At 45.4% G+C, this 14030-nt stretch overlaps 1 protein-coding gene across 2 annotated transcripts in view; it reads left to right on the plus strand.

Annotated features, from left to right (window-relative positions):
- BRCA2 (BRCA2 DNA repair associated) overlaps positions 1 to 14030 on the plus strand; it is a 174378-nt gene that overhangs the window by 92711 nt on the left and 67637 nt on the right. For both annotated transcript variants that reach the window (XM_073583185.1, XM_073583186.1), the window contains exons 11-12: positions 6381 to 6479; positions 7065 to 7134. In XM_073583185.1, coding sequence (XP_073439286.1) covers positions 6381 to 6479; positions 7065 to 7134 — 169 coding nt within the window. The remainder of the gene's footprint in view (positions 1 to 6380; positions 6480 to 7064; positions 7135 to 14030) is intronic.

Here is a 14030-nt window from a genome sequence, read left to right on the forward strand (position 1 = left end):
TGATTTTTTTAAAAAAATCAAGATTTTTATCCACCCTGCTTTTCTCAGGGTTTCCTCCACCTCCTACAGCAGTTCTTGCACCCCCTCCTGCTCCTCCTCATCCTCCATCTCTGATGTGTTATCTCTGAGCTTGTAGTCCACATCAGCTGGAAGCTCTACAGTACTGCCTCAGCAGAGGCGGAGAGGATTACTAAAATGGTGCTATCGGAAGGCCATTGTATAAAATATGTAGTAAAAATGCAAGCTTGGATAATGTGAGCTGCAAGGGGGGGCAAGATTATTTGCCCAACCAAGAGGCGTGGGAGACACACACTAGGTACACTGTCAAATGCCTGGGCCAATTTCATGACACCCTCCCAGCATCCAAGCCCTGATGACCTGGTATTTTTTCACAAGGGAAAAGTTTTTAAAGATGGTCAAGCAATACCTGGCCAAAAAAAACAGCATATTCCTTAATTCCTCCGCGACCTTCAACTATTGGATCTAAAAGCTGGACACCTGGCATGTGCTGTCCCTCTATGCCTTGGAAGGGTTTATTCTACCCTGACCCTAGTGTGAAGTTTAGCAGGTTTTTAGTGCCGTCGGGGGTCAAAACAGACAAGCGCTTTCGTCTGTCAACAGAAAATGATGAAAGGCTAACTGATAAAAAAAAAAAAATGAACAAAACCTGGATTAGCCTGGACTTTTCCACACCCCCCAGATAACAGCAGCACAGTGTTTTTAATCTTCAATATTTGAATGAGGCCCACCAATTGTTACCTTTCAGGGTGTATGGATGCCCCTCCTTAGAATTTGTTTGTGGCTTTGCACTGTGTGCAGAGCCTTTATGATTGTAGAAGTACCACAACTACACTTTGTTCACAATATTTGAATGAGGCACTACTGTTATGAACGGGTAGCCGAGGAGGAAATAAAAAAACAATACAAGCTAAGTCTCAGAAAACCAAAGAGGTTGGTAACTATGCAGACTGCAGACCCCTGATCCTAACACGCAACTAGCAGGGGTCGTGGAGCGTTCCTACGGTGGTCCTAGACGCCTCGTCACAACCGGAGAACTATATAAGCCTAAAGCAGGAAAAGAGGAAAACTAACTGCCCCAGAGCAGACCCCAAAGGAGAGACAGCCCCCCACATGTATTGACGGTGAAAAAAGATGAAAACGCAAACAAAGGTAGGAAAATAGGCTGAGCAAACAATGGGGCCCGACTAACTAGAAAGGACAGGAAAGAAAAGACACTGTCTGCAGTCTGCCAAAAAACCCTACAAAATGTCCAACACAACTGATAGCAAAATTAACCCTGAAGTCACTAGACTTCTCCCACTATATCAGCACTCTGAAATATTCTGAGACAGAGCAAGAAGAGGCCAATCTAATAAGGGACAAAAAAAGGCAATTTGGCAAATAAGAGTGGAAATTCAGCACGGCCCAGCCGGGCTGGCTGACCACACAAAAAAACTGAAAAGACCAACAAGAGCAAGTGTGAACTTTTAACAAAAAACAAACTTATCTTTGAGAAGACTGGAGCAGAGCTGAGTCCTAGACCTGAGAAGCAGACTGAATCACCAGGACCTGGATAGGGCATCGGCTGTCTTATATCCAGTCTGATACTCCAGAGATCCAGTCATTATCTTCCTCACCAGGTGGCAGATTGCTACCACTTAAACCAACCTCACTACCTCCTGTCACCACCAGAGGGAGAACGGAAGGGGAACTCTCAACTGGTGGAGCAGAAAATGAGCTCATAACACACTACAGTTGGTGCCTTCAAGGGTGTATGGATTACCCTGCTTATAACTTTTTGGAGAAAACACACAAAAAGGTAATGCCAGCTCACCATTGAAGTACATAGAAGTCCAGTGTGCACGGAACCACGAGTCGACCACTCATGTTGGCAAATGCAAAAAAGAGTTAAAAGTTCCAGTTTCTGGTAAAATTTCAAGTGTGATCTTTCTTCCATCAAAAACAATTAAAAAGTTGAGGACAGGCTGGTCAGAAAGCAATGCGTTTCGAACACTGTTGTTTTTTTTAATTGTTTTTGATGGAATAAAGATGATACTTAAAATTTTACCAGAAGCTGGAACTTTTCCTCTTTTTTGCTTAGAACTTTTTGCAGGCTTTTCTTTTGGTGCATAGTCTTTGAGTCTAGGGAGTACCACTACATAACAGTTTGAATAGAATGTGTATGAGGCCCTTAATTATGTCTAATACAGGGTTTATCTGAGTCCCTCTTCTATCAAATTTTTGGCAGTTCATGCTTCCTTCATAAATTACACTATTTCCAGTTTTTTTAATAAAAAATTTCAATTTTGATTTACTCAAATTATTTTCTTTTCATTTTTAAATTTTGCCTTATATGCAAGTCATTATACAGTAAAGAAAGATTCTTAACATTTTTTTTCCTGTAAACTCCAATTTCTCTAGTCACCTTCCACGACAGCCACCTTGGATGTTGTCTCCCCGCCCTAATAGGGGAGAGGAACACAAAGAGGTTAAATAACCCTCCCCTTCCTGCTACCTCAGTGTTTTTCCTGTCCCCTATCGGGGCATGAAGAGGTTACAAGGGGCTGCCGTGGCCAACGAGCGGAGCCCCTATGTACTCACAGCTGGGCAGCCGAGGTCGGGGGGTTCGCCTCTCCTCCAAGCGCTGCTCCCGTCTCCACCGCTGGTGTGACTCGGGACGTCGGCCGCCCCTCCCGCGCCCTCCGGGGTAAAGCGGGGCGGTATGGTGCCTGCCGGGGTCCTGCAGCAGCTCCCCGGCTTCCTCCCACACTGCATTGGAGGCCGCGCGCGCGTGTCTGAGGGGGCGGGCAGTCGACCGGAAGTGACGGTGGCGCGCACTTCCGGTTTGCGTCCCCGGGCGTTCCTGTTATGGGAAACGCGCGCCGGCTCCCGGGAAAGGGATCCGAGCACAGCGGGGGTCGAGCGATGGTTCCTCCACAGGAACAGGGGGAAGGAGGAGCACCCAGCAACGAACGCAGCAACACCCACATAAGGGTGCCACGGCTCCAAGGTAAGCGCAGTGTGTCTGTGGTGTGTACGGACATGGATGGTGAAAAGCCCTCGACTGCAGCATCTGCGGAGCCCAGCGTTCCCCTTCCTACAGTGAGTAGCAGGGCCAGTCCCTTGTCTGTCAAAATTGGTGGCACAGGTCTAAGTAAGCCTTCTCTTCTTACAGGAAGACAAGGCCTCTGCCCCTAGAAACCCCCACAAATGTGGTATATGTGGTGCCAGGTTTCCTTCTGACTATAAGAAGTTATGCCAACCTTGTACGCAGAATATCCTGCGTACCGAGCAACCCTCCCTATTTGACAGCATAAAGACTCATTAGACAGGAGGTTCAGACCTCCATGGCAGCCCAGACCCTGGTGGCTCAGGGCCCTCCCCCAAGAAAGAGGAAAAGGGCACCTACGGAAGCCGACTCAGATTCGGGAGAAGTCCGTTCCTCAGGATCGGAGGATATTTGGGAAAATGAGGGCTCCACATCCACCTCCAAACACAATGCGAAAAAATACTATTTCTCCTCTGAGGATATGGAGGCGGTGGTCTCCATGGTAAGAAATACCATGGGAGTGGAGGAGGAGGAGGTCAAACTCTCAGTCCAGGATGAGATGTTTGGGGGGTTGAAACCCAGGAGTAGAAAGGGTTTCCCGGTTCATGACGTTATACAGGACCTAATAGCTCAGGAGTGGTCCTCCCCGAGAAGGCACTCGCTGTGCCCTCTGAGCTAAAAAAAAATCGGTTTCCCCTAGAAGGTGACAATTCTGTGTGGGAGATCCCTAAGATAGACGTTCAAGTCTCTAAAGTTACCAAGAAAACGTCCCTGCCCTTTGAGGATGCTTCCCAATTGAAGGATCCTATGGATCGGAAAATAGAAAGCCACCTCAGAAAGTCCTGGGAAGCTTCTATGAACCTGCTCAAAGCAAATATTGCATCCACCTGCGTAGCCAGATCTTTGTTCTTCTGGCTGCGTACGATGGAAGACCACCTATCAGGGGGTACCCCCAGAGATGAAATCTTAGACTCCCTGTCAATCCTCCAAAAGGCAACAGGTTATTTAGCCGATGCTTCAGGAGAAACGGTACGGGTAGCAGCAAGGTCCCTAGTCCTCTCAAACTCGGCTAGGAGAGCCTTGTGGCTGAAGTCATGGGGTGGCGACATCACCTCCAAGACAAAACTCTGTGCCATCCCCTTCCAAGGGCGCCACGTGTTCGGGCCTGTCTTGGATGATATTCTTGAGAAGGCTTCTAACAAAAACAAATCACTGCCGGAGCAGAAATCCACCAAAAGGCGATTTTTTTCGTCCCTCAAGAGAGCAGACCTCTCAGAAGGCATTCTGAGGGAAAGGCAAGATGGGTCGATGGAGCTACCCTAAAGGGGGTAAAGGAAGAAACATCCTTGTGCCCCAGCAGCAACAGCCCCCGGAGAAACAGTGACTTCCGGGTCTGGGGTCGACTCACTCAGTTTCTCGCCCAGTGGCGGGCCACGACCTCGAACCAGTGGGTCCTGCTGCATACTATACAGTTTGGGGAGCTACAGGCCCTGTCAGTACAGGAACCCTACCTCCTACTCAACTCGGACAGTATAGTGCTGCGCCTAGACCCCTCCTTTATGCCCAAAGTGGTGTCAGACTTTCATAGAAGTCAGGATATCGTGTTGCCCTCATTTTGCCCAAATCCTTCTAATACGAAGGAAGAAAAATTCCATACCTTGGATGTTCGCAGAGTGGTTCTCCATTACCTCGAATCAACCAGGGATTGGAGAATAGATCAGAACCTGTTCCTTCAATATTCATGAAGGAATAAAGGGAAGAAAGCGGCAAAGAACACGATAGAAGGTTGGATCAAGCAGTCCATCTCCCTGGCATATTCTTCAAGACATCTCTCTCCTCCCGAGTCGATAAAAGCCCACTCCACTCGATCAGTCACTACATCCTGGGCAGCAAGAGGAAACGCGTCTTCGGAGCAGATATGCAGAGCTGCCACCTGGTCCTCTGTACACACCTTCACCAAACACTATAGACTGATTTTCAATAGGGATTTGACATTCGGCAGACGTGTCCTGCAAGCCGTAGTCCCTCCCTAAAAAAAATTAACATTGGCATGACTCCAAGATGGCTGTCGTGGAAGGTGACTAGAGAAAATAGAATTAGACTTACCGGTAATTCGGTTTCTAGGAACCTTCCACGACAACACTAATTTCCCTCCCTACTTAATACCTTTACCGGATGATTCCTGTTCTACTGGCGGTAACGGTTCATGCTAGTACATTCAGAAAAAACACTCAGGTAGCAGGAAGGGGAGGGTTATTTAACCTCTTTGTGTTCCTGTCCCCTATTAGGGCGGGGAGACAACCGCCAAGTTGGCTGTCGTGGAAGGTTCCTAGAAACCGAATTACAGGTAAGTCTAATTCTATTTTCTCTTTTATTTTGAATGTTTTACTGTCACTCCTTAAAGAGGAGTAAAAGTGTGACACTATTGTTCTCAGCAGCGATCTGAGAGTCAGAGATTCTTCCAGGGGTCTTCTCCATCCTGTTCTCTTTTCATTCAGCACTTTTTCCATCCATTTCAACGTTTTCACTGCCCCGCGGACCTCCTTGTTTCATCTGCCGGAGAAATGCTCAGATTTACCATTGACTCCCATTATACTCGTTACTCGAAACGAGCATGCGAGTATTAGGAATTGCTTGTTTCGAGAAATGAGCATCCAAGCATTTTAGTGTCATAAAATGAACAATCTTTATTATGACACATCATGAATAAAAACTAGTTAAAAAGAGATACATTCCAGTGACTGCCACCTTTGTCTATATGTCCAAACCATATGGGATATAAGTATTGAAAAATAGAAAAATAGCTTTAAGCCCACAATGATATCAAGATAACAGGATTCAGTAGGTATACACAGCAGAAAGGTATATATAGTTAGAGAATCTGTCACCCCATTTTTTGAGTATCAGCTGCCGGCACCGCCATCAGGGGCTTATCTACAGCATTCTGTAAAATGCTAAAGATAATGTCAGGGCAAGTAACCATACCAAACTGATATATCCCAACATCGACATGCATGAATAGTAAATCTAACTTGCCCAAGTCACTGTAGCCATGTGTGCTGCAGGGAAAGTGTGGTTAACTTAAAGTGCATGTGCAAATCTATAAACATAGATCCCAGTAAGTTTTCCACCATGGCATAGATAAAGGGCATGAATGAAATAGAAAGTGCATGGAGGCTTAATAAGAAAGGACATATGACCTGAAGCGGTGCAGCTCCCTGACGCGCGTTTCGCGTTAGCTTTATTCCAGAACAACCCCTTTCTTCCTTTTTGGAAGTTGTATTGGATTGGTACAGTAACTGTTAACATATTTGTAATATTTTATATACAGGAGAACCACCAATCAAAAGACAATTATTACCGGAGTTTGACAGATCGTTGGCTAATGAGTCCAAGTCAGCTTTACGGCCTCTTACAAGCGGACCTCATGGCAGGTTTTTTTTATATATATATATATATATATATATATATACCGTATATATATAGTTGAATAATGCTTTCCATAGCCACACCAGTGCCTGCTCAGTCAGGGTTAATGGTTGGGTTGTTAGAATACCTTTACCTTTCTTTTGACGCAGTACAGTTTAGCTTTTATAGCCACTGGCTTATCAAAGTAAGAAAAGCCATCCGAAAACGGCTGCATAATTCTTTACCGTAGCTGCTACCACTTCTGTTACTTTGCGTTTTGTTAGTTTTTATGCGGTTGTAGGAGGGAGGGAACCTGCTGAGTCAGATGTTGCATGCAAATTTGTTTTTAGAATTTCCTTTTTTTTTTTCTTTTTTTGTCTACGTAACCTCAACACATCTTTTTCCTCTTTTTTTGCTGTAGTTGTAAAAAAAATTGCTAATTTTTAGTTGTTTTTTTTTTCTTAAATATTCATTGCTAAGCATTTATTCATATAAAAATTTGCAAATGTGTACTTGTCTGATGCTATGGGGTTATTTCACGCTACATTTTTTTACTCTTTTCTTATATATTTGATTTTTTTTAATCAAACTCCTGTTCTCCTTATAGAGAATCTAAAGGACAGAAGAAAGTATTTCTACAAGGTTTCCCTACAACCATTATCAACTGATCCTGCCAGGTAAGTGTATTCTTTGTGATCTACTGTACATATAATTATGAGTTGGTAACCCTTACTGCCTTGCCTTCATACAATGCTCTATTTTTTTTTTAAAAAATCCCGTTATCCCACACATACTATTTTAAATGTGTTCTCTAGCAATAGTTTTTTTTAACCCCATTCACGTACTAAAAATAAACGTAATAAAATCTGCTTACCCTCCGACCCTTGCTCTGCTTCATACTTATTTCCAAGTCTGAAAAATTAAGTTATAAATCTGGCTTGCAGTATGCAAATTTTCCAGGACTAGTCCAGTGGGCTATCTATTTAAGTAGACTAGTCCCGCCTTGGATCAATATTCACTTGATTAAAATCCTCCACTCAGCCGATCAATGTATCTCCATCTGTTAATAATAGGATGATACAATTATATATTATTAATCAATCATATTTGACTCCAACTCGGCTCCTTAAGATGGGCCGATACCAATCATTGGAATGTTTAAGATGCCATTCTTTGGATGTAGACTTTATCCACATGATCTGGCAGTGTCCTATTGTTGCACAATATTGGATGGAGGTAACATCATTATTAACATCCCTGGTGCAAGTCCCCGTTCCCCTTGAGCCACTGGTTTGTTTATTTGGGGTATGGGATGAGGAGACATGGGATCAATATACTGGGATCTTTTTGCGGGAGACGCTGTTTATGGCACGGAAGGTACCGGCACTGCGGTGGATGGGAGGTTCATCTCCCTCTCTTGGGTTCTGGATCAATTTAGTGAACTCTATCATCCCGTATGAGCGCACGCTGTATCAAAATAGAGGCTGCCCGGGTAAATTCGAGAATATTTGGGAGAGATGGAATTCATCTCACCTCACCTTGTAGATTGGAGGTATCGCATAATAGATGGTTAAATATGGGTACTAAGCTACGAAATAGTGGTTGTTTTTTGTAGATATAGGTTTAGTTTAAAAGTTAGATGTTTTTTACAACTTGAGGAATAACATAAAGACCAGTATGCTTTAATTGACATTGCTTTATTCTGTAATACGACTGGTATGCATAGTGTGTTTTGTATTTTATGTCATATGGAACATGTATATTCTGTACAATATTTTATATACCATGTACAAGTCTGTGCATTGCATACCCTGTTTGTGGCTTAATAAACAAATTAAAAAAAAAATCCTCCACTCAGGCTACATCACCATCAGGTCTCGGCAAGCTATCGTGTGTGAGCGAGACGTTCTGCCTTCCTGGTCATTCACAATGAAGATGGTTGTATGGTTTCAGTGTCGTTAATACATACCTGGGCATGTGCAATCCACTAACGAAGCTGGGGAGCATACACCAGGCTTCATTCCGTATGACCAGGAAGACAGAATGTAGTGCTCCTGCATGAGACTTCCATAGTGAACACTTCACCTGTGTGGCAGATACTAATCATGCTGTTCTGGGGCTGATTACTAGAGCTGGGCAATGAATAATCAAGGGGAATCGATTCCTCGTTGGATTAGTCCTGGATATCTTGCATATTACAAGTAAGATTTATAACCTTAGTTTTCAGATTTAGAAATAAATGTATAAAGGACCTTCTTTATAATCCAGGAATAGGCCTATATAGAGTTAGGATAGCGGTTGAAGAGGAGCTGGCGAAACCACAGGTTTCTTTCTAAAAGGTTATTCCCAACAATAACTCATTGACAGAATAGAGGATAATTTGGTTGTTTCCACCCCAATCGATCCAAGAGCAGATATCTAAAATGCCCCTTTGGAATAAAGCGACGGGTGCACATGCACACCGTCACTGCATACATTATTAATGGGACTGCTGAAGAAAGCCAAGAGCTATACTCAACCTCTGCAGTCCTTCTCACTAGTGATGAGCGAGTATACATGTTGCTCGGATCTACCCGAGCATGCTTCGGTGGTTGCCGAGTATTTTGGCGTGCTCGGAGGTTTAATTTTCGTTTCCTCAGCTGCATGATTTGTGACTGCTAGACAGCTTGAATACATGTGTGGAATGCCTGTTTGTTAGGGAATTCCCACATGTATTCAGCCTGTCCACAAGTCGCAAATTATGCAGCTGAGACGAAAAAAACCTAAATCTCCTAGCACACCAAAATACTCAAGAGACCACCCGAGCATGCTCGGGGAGACCCGAGCAATGATGCTATTCGCTACTTCTCACCAATAATGGAACGGAGACACCCTGACTTTATTGCACCAGGCCTTCATTGCAAAGGCCTGTTCTTGGGAACGGTCTGCTCCAACCAATGCTCGTCACCTAACTTGTCCAGCCCGTCAGAACTCCTCCTGCCGGGCCAACCATTTTGTCTTTAAGACTTATAGGTCTTTGGTCTGGTTGACATCTTGGGACCTGATAAGCTCTGGTTCCAGTGGCATGACAATCATGTCTCACAGGAAAAGTTTGTTGCAGCAAAAAAAAAAAACATTACTAGAGTCTGTGATGTTAGTATTTCTCTGTCGCTTCATTGGGGGACACAGGAACCATGGGTGTATGCTGCTGCCACTAGAAGACTGACACTATGCACATAAAAAAGTTAGCTCCTCCTCTGCAATATACACCCCACCGACTGGCATTAAGTTAATCAGTTTAGTTTAGTGTCAGTAGGAGGTGGACACGGGTCTTTTATTAGACCCATTTCTACCTCAATGTGCGTTGTTCCTTTTAAGGTACCTGCAGAGATACAGTGTGAAAAGTCACTACTGTATTCCCATACAGAGACTATGAGTACGGCGCGTACTGCCACCACGTAGCCTCATATGTCTATTCGGCAGGACCCATACCCCTAGAACAGAAACGTGCTTAGGTGATCCGGCTCTGGTCCTGGCCCATCATCTCCTACCCACTCGCCCACCAGAGCCTGTTGGCTGGAAGAGACCTGGACGTCCTTCAACAGGTTTTTCCGGACGTCTTGCATCCCTGGGACGGACAGGTACCTCTTCCCTCTTTCCCTAGATTCCTTCCAGGACATAGCGAAACAGGACAGAGGAAGGAGGTGAGTATTATCTCAACCCTATTCTAGGGTGTTTTTAATGTAGCCCCCCTTTTTTCCAGCCTTAGGGTCTTCCCCTTATCCAGGGACCGGAGCACTAAGCTATTTGCGCCGTTTCCCTCAGGTCCCATGATCAATTACTTTGGTCCCTGCTCCCCTTCTGCCTCTGGGCTACCTTTTTTGAAAGATCCGGCGGGTAGCTCCGGTTTCAGAGTCCTTCCTGCTGCCCCCTCCGTCGGCGGTCACCGTGTGCTAATTTAGGCCCCGGCTTCTATTCCGGCCTAGTTGCCGCTTTAGCTCTGCCCCGTATTCTCTGTCTTCGGGCGGGCTATTCTCCCGCCTGTCTATCCTCCACTTCCGCTCCCAGTACTCGGCTGCTAGCTCCGCCAACTACAACGCACCTCCGGAATCCTCCCTGTGGTCGCCATTTTCCGGCGTGTGGACCTGGACGGTGGCTTCTCCTGGCAGGACCTGCTCCTATCTTCGCAACAGCATCCTCAACAGCCCGGAAGCATACTACTGGTGCATCAAGGACATTTGGCTGGACACTGTGAGTAGCTCTGCTCTGCAGACTGACACTCTCCTCTGCATCTTTCTCTGTCCCCTAACCTTCTGGCATTATTAGTGGGTCGGCTCATCATGTCTAAGCACAGAGGAGAGCCTGTCGTCCTCCTGCCTCTTCTTCCTATTCCTCTATTCTGGATCTGAAGCTACTAAACAGAAGAGTCCGCCTGCGACATTTCAGGATGGAGTCCCTCCGCTCTGTAATTGTTTTCATGGAAGCGCAGGAATTCCTGTGCTCCATAGACATCCAAGACGCATACCTCCACGTTCCAATTTTTCCAGCTCATCAGAGGTTCCTTCGTTTCGTGATGCAGTAGAACCATTTCCAGTTTGTCTCCCTGCCGTTTGGACTCGCGACCGCTCCCTGAGTCCTCACAAAAATCATGGCAGCTTTGATGGCCATCTTGAGGATCAGGGGCCTAGTGATTATCCCTTACCTCGACAACATCCTCATCAAGGCTCCGTCTCTCTCGTGAGGCCCAGGAAAGTGTGTCCATCGTCCTCGACTCCCTGGCCAGGTTCGGGTGGATAGTCAACAGGAAACAGTCCTGCCTTGTTCCGACTCGGCGCCTTGTCTTCCTGGGCATGCTGTTCGACACCCGACAGGCAAGGGTTTTTCTCCCCGAAGAGAAGAGAGCAACCCTCCAGCAGGGATTTCGCTCTCTGCAAAGCTTTCAGCTTCCTTATGTTCAACAGTGAAGGTCCTGGGCAGAATGGTGGCAGCTTCGGAAGTGATCCCCTTTGCGCAATTCCACTCGAGAGCACTTCAGCTTGCCATCCTTTCACGGGGGGACAAGTCTGTCCTGTCACTGGATCGTCCGCTTCGTCTTTCTTCCCGAGTCGGGAGGGTGTCGCGGCAGGGGAGTGGTCCCTGCATCAGGAGGTCTTCCGTCACATTTGCCTTCGATGGGGAACTCCGGATGTGGACCTCATGGCGTCCCAGCTGAACAGGAAGGTTCCACATTTCGTCTCCAGATCCCGCGACCCTCTCGCGGTGGGCGCCAATGCTCTGGCCATTCATTGGTCGCAATTCGCGCTTTCCTACCTGTTTCCTCCCCTTCCCCTTCTTCCCAGGTTGTTGAAGAAGATCAAAGCGGAGGGGGTGCCGGTCATTCTGATCTCACCGGATTGGCCCAGAAGGTCTTGGTTCGCAGAGATTGTCAATCTTCTAGCGGACGTTCCATGGAAGCTCTCAGACAGGCCAGATCTTCTGTCACAAGGACCGATCTGCCACCAGAGTTCTCGGTTGCTCAATTTGACTGCGTGGCTGTTGAAACTGCGGTTCTGAGGGCTTCCGGCTTTTCCGATTGGGTAATACGCACCATGATCCAGGCTAGGAAGCAGTTGTATAACAGGGTCTATTATCGGACCTGGAAAGCCTATTTCCGCTGGTGTGAGTCCAATGGCATTCTGGCAATGACTTTGTCGCTTCCGTCCTTTTTGTCTTTTCTCCAAGCGGGATTTGAGGCTGGCCTTGCCCTTAGTTCTGTAAAGGGTCAGGTGCCAGCCCTCTCCATCCTCTTTCAGAAGTCCTTAGTCACCCGTTCTCAAGTCAAAACTTTCTTGCAAGGTGTGGCGCATACGGCTCCCCCGTACTGGACTCCCGTGGACCCCTGGGACCTCAATCTGGTTCTGGAGGCCCTGAGGGATTCTCCCTTTGAACCTCTCCGAAGAGGCCTCCATCTCTTTTCTGTCCCTGGAAGGTGGCTTTTCTTGTGGCTATTGCCTCCATTAGACGCGTTTCAGAGTTGGCGGCTCTTTCCTGTCACCCCCCCCCCTTCTTTGTTCTTCACCAGGATAAGGTGGTGTTACGGCCTCCGCCTTCCTTCCTTCCTTACCTCCCAAGTGGTGTCCACTTGTCACTTGAATGAGGATATTGTCCTCCCTTCCTTCTGCCCTGCTCCGACTCATTCTCTGGAGCGTTCATTGAACAGGCTAAGTTGGATGAAACCCGGTCAGCAGGAGCGCAAAAACAGGGGCTAAATTAGTAATCAATCTTCTTTTATTAAATCCACAACGCGTTTCAACAGGTAATTCTGTCTTCCTCAGGTGGCAATGTAAAAGTGCACAGGGGGCAGGATATTTAAAAGGGCAGTGGCCAACGAGAAATGACAAACAATTAGTTGCATCATAAACAATTAAACACTTAAGCAAAGTACTATAAGTAAGATAATAAAAAATACCTATATCAAAAAACCTATATAAAAAAGCAATCCTGATAAGAAATGCAGAAATAAAAAACTGTTCATGATAAAAATTGCAGAATAAAAATACTAAAATAATTAAAACATCATAAAAGCAGTAGCCAGCAGATCTCAGTTTTCTCCATTGTAAGGTTTAACCCTTCTGGGGCCAAGGTGCTCTTTTTTTTTTTTTTTTTTCTCTCCCCTTTGTCTCATTCATGGTGTGAACACAACCATACAACGACTGACACGACAACAAAGCTCTTATTATACACTGTTTGTGGATATTAAATGTCCTATAAATTTCGTGGATTGAGCTCTGCTGTGGTGTTCCTGATGCTTTTCACATTGTTATGCATGTGCATAACCACTAAAGGTTAGCTTCTATTATCACCTTTCAAGACTGCACCCTGTAACCGGGTACTGTTCAATTGGTTTTCTCTTTTTTCTTTTGTCTCCCTATATTTCTGAGAAACTAACCAACTAACCGCAACTAACGAAGACTGCAACCTGGGACCTCACTTCTGTGATTAACCCCTCATGATTACCCTATTTATTAACCACCGCTGGACCAAATCTATTGGACTGTCACAAATTTTTTGGACTGTTACCTCTCTGTTAAAATCAGATATTAGGTGTTACGCCTCATTTAATACCTGTGGTACCATTGGCTTTGTGTATTTGTGAAAGTTTATTACTTTTTATTATTTTTATTGCAATATTTTTACCATGAATTATGTTAATTTAAAGTCTGAGTCCTTTAGGCTTTAAAGGATTGCATATGTTCTGGGGACTCGCTCCTGACATGTGCCCTCTACCCCAATTAACCCTAAATTGGACAACGATGATAGAAAGGACCTTGTCAAATTACTCTCATCTTTTGAGAATTTCAGTAAGGTGGAGATCATCAACAACATTGATATTTTCCTTCAACAGTATATCTCAAAGGGTCTGGTCCCTAAAGGGTTGGTGATTACCCAGCAATCATCCTTTTTAAATGACCCGGAGTTTACCAGTTTATGGGACAACATACGTCTAGAATGCTCTATCACATTAATGGAACTATTGATTTCCAAAAGGAAGTCTTTAGCACACAATGCACTCTCTGAACTTGATACACTGAAACTCAGACTGCAAGGTTATTCC

The sequence above is a fragment of the Dendrobates tinctorius genome, unplaced genomic scaffold (assembly GCF_039654945.1).
Source record: "Dendrobates tinctorius isolate UK_male_01 unplaced genomic scaffold, ASM3965494v1 ptg000075l, whole genome shotgun sequence".
Lineage (NCBI taxonomy): Eukaryota > Metazoa > Chordata > Amphibia > Anura > Dendrobatidae > Dendrobates > Dendrobates tinctorius.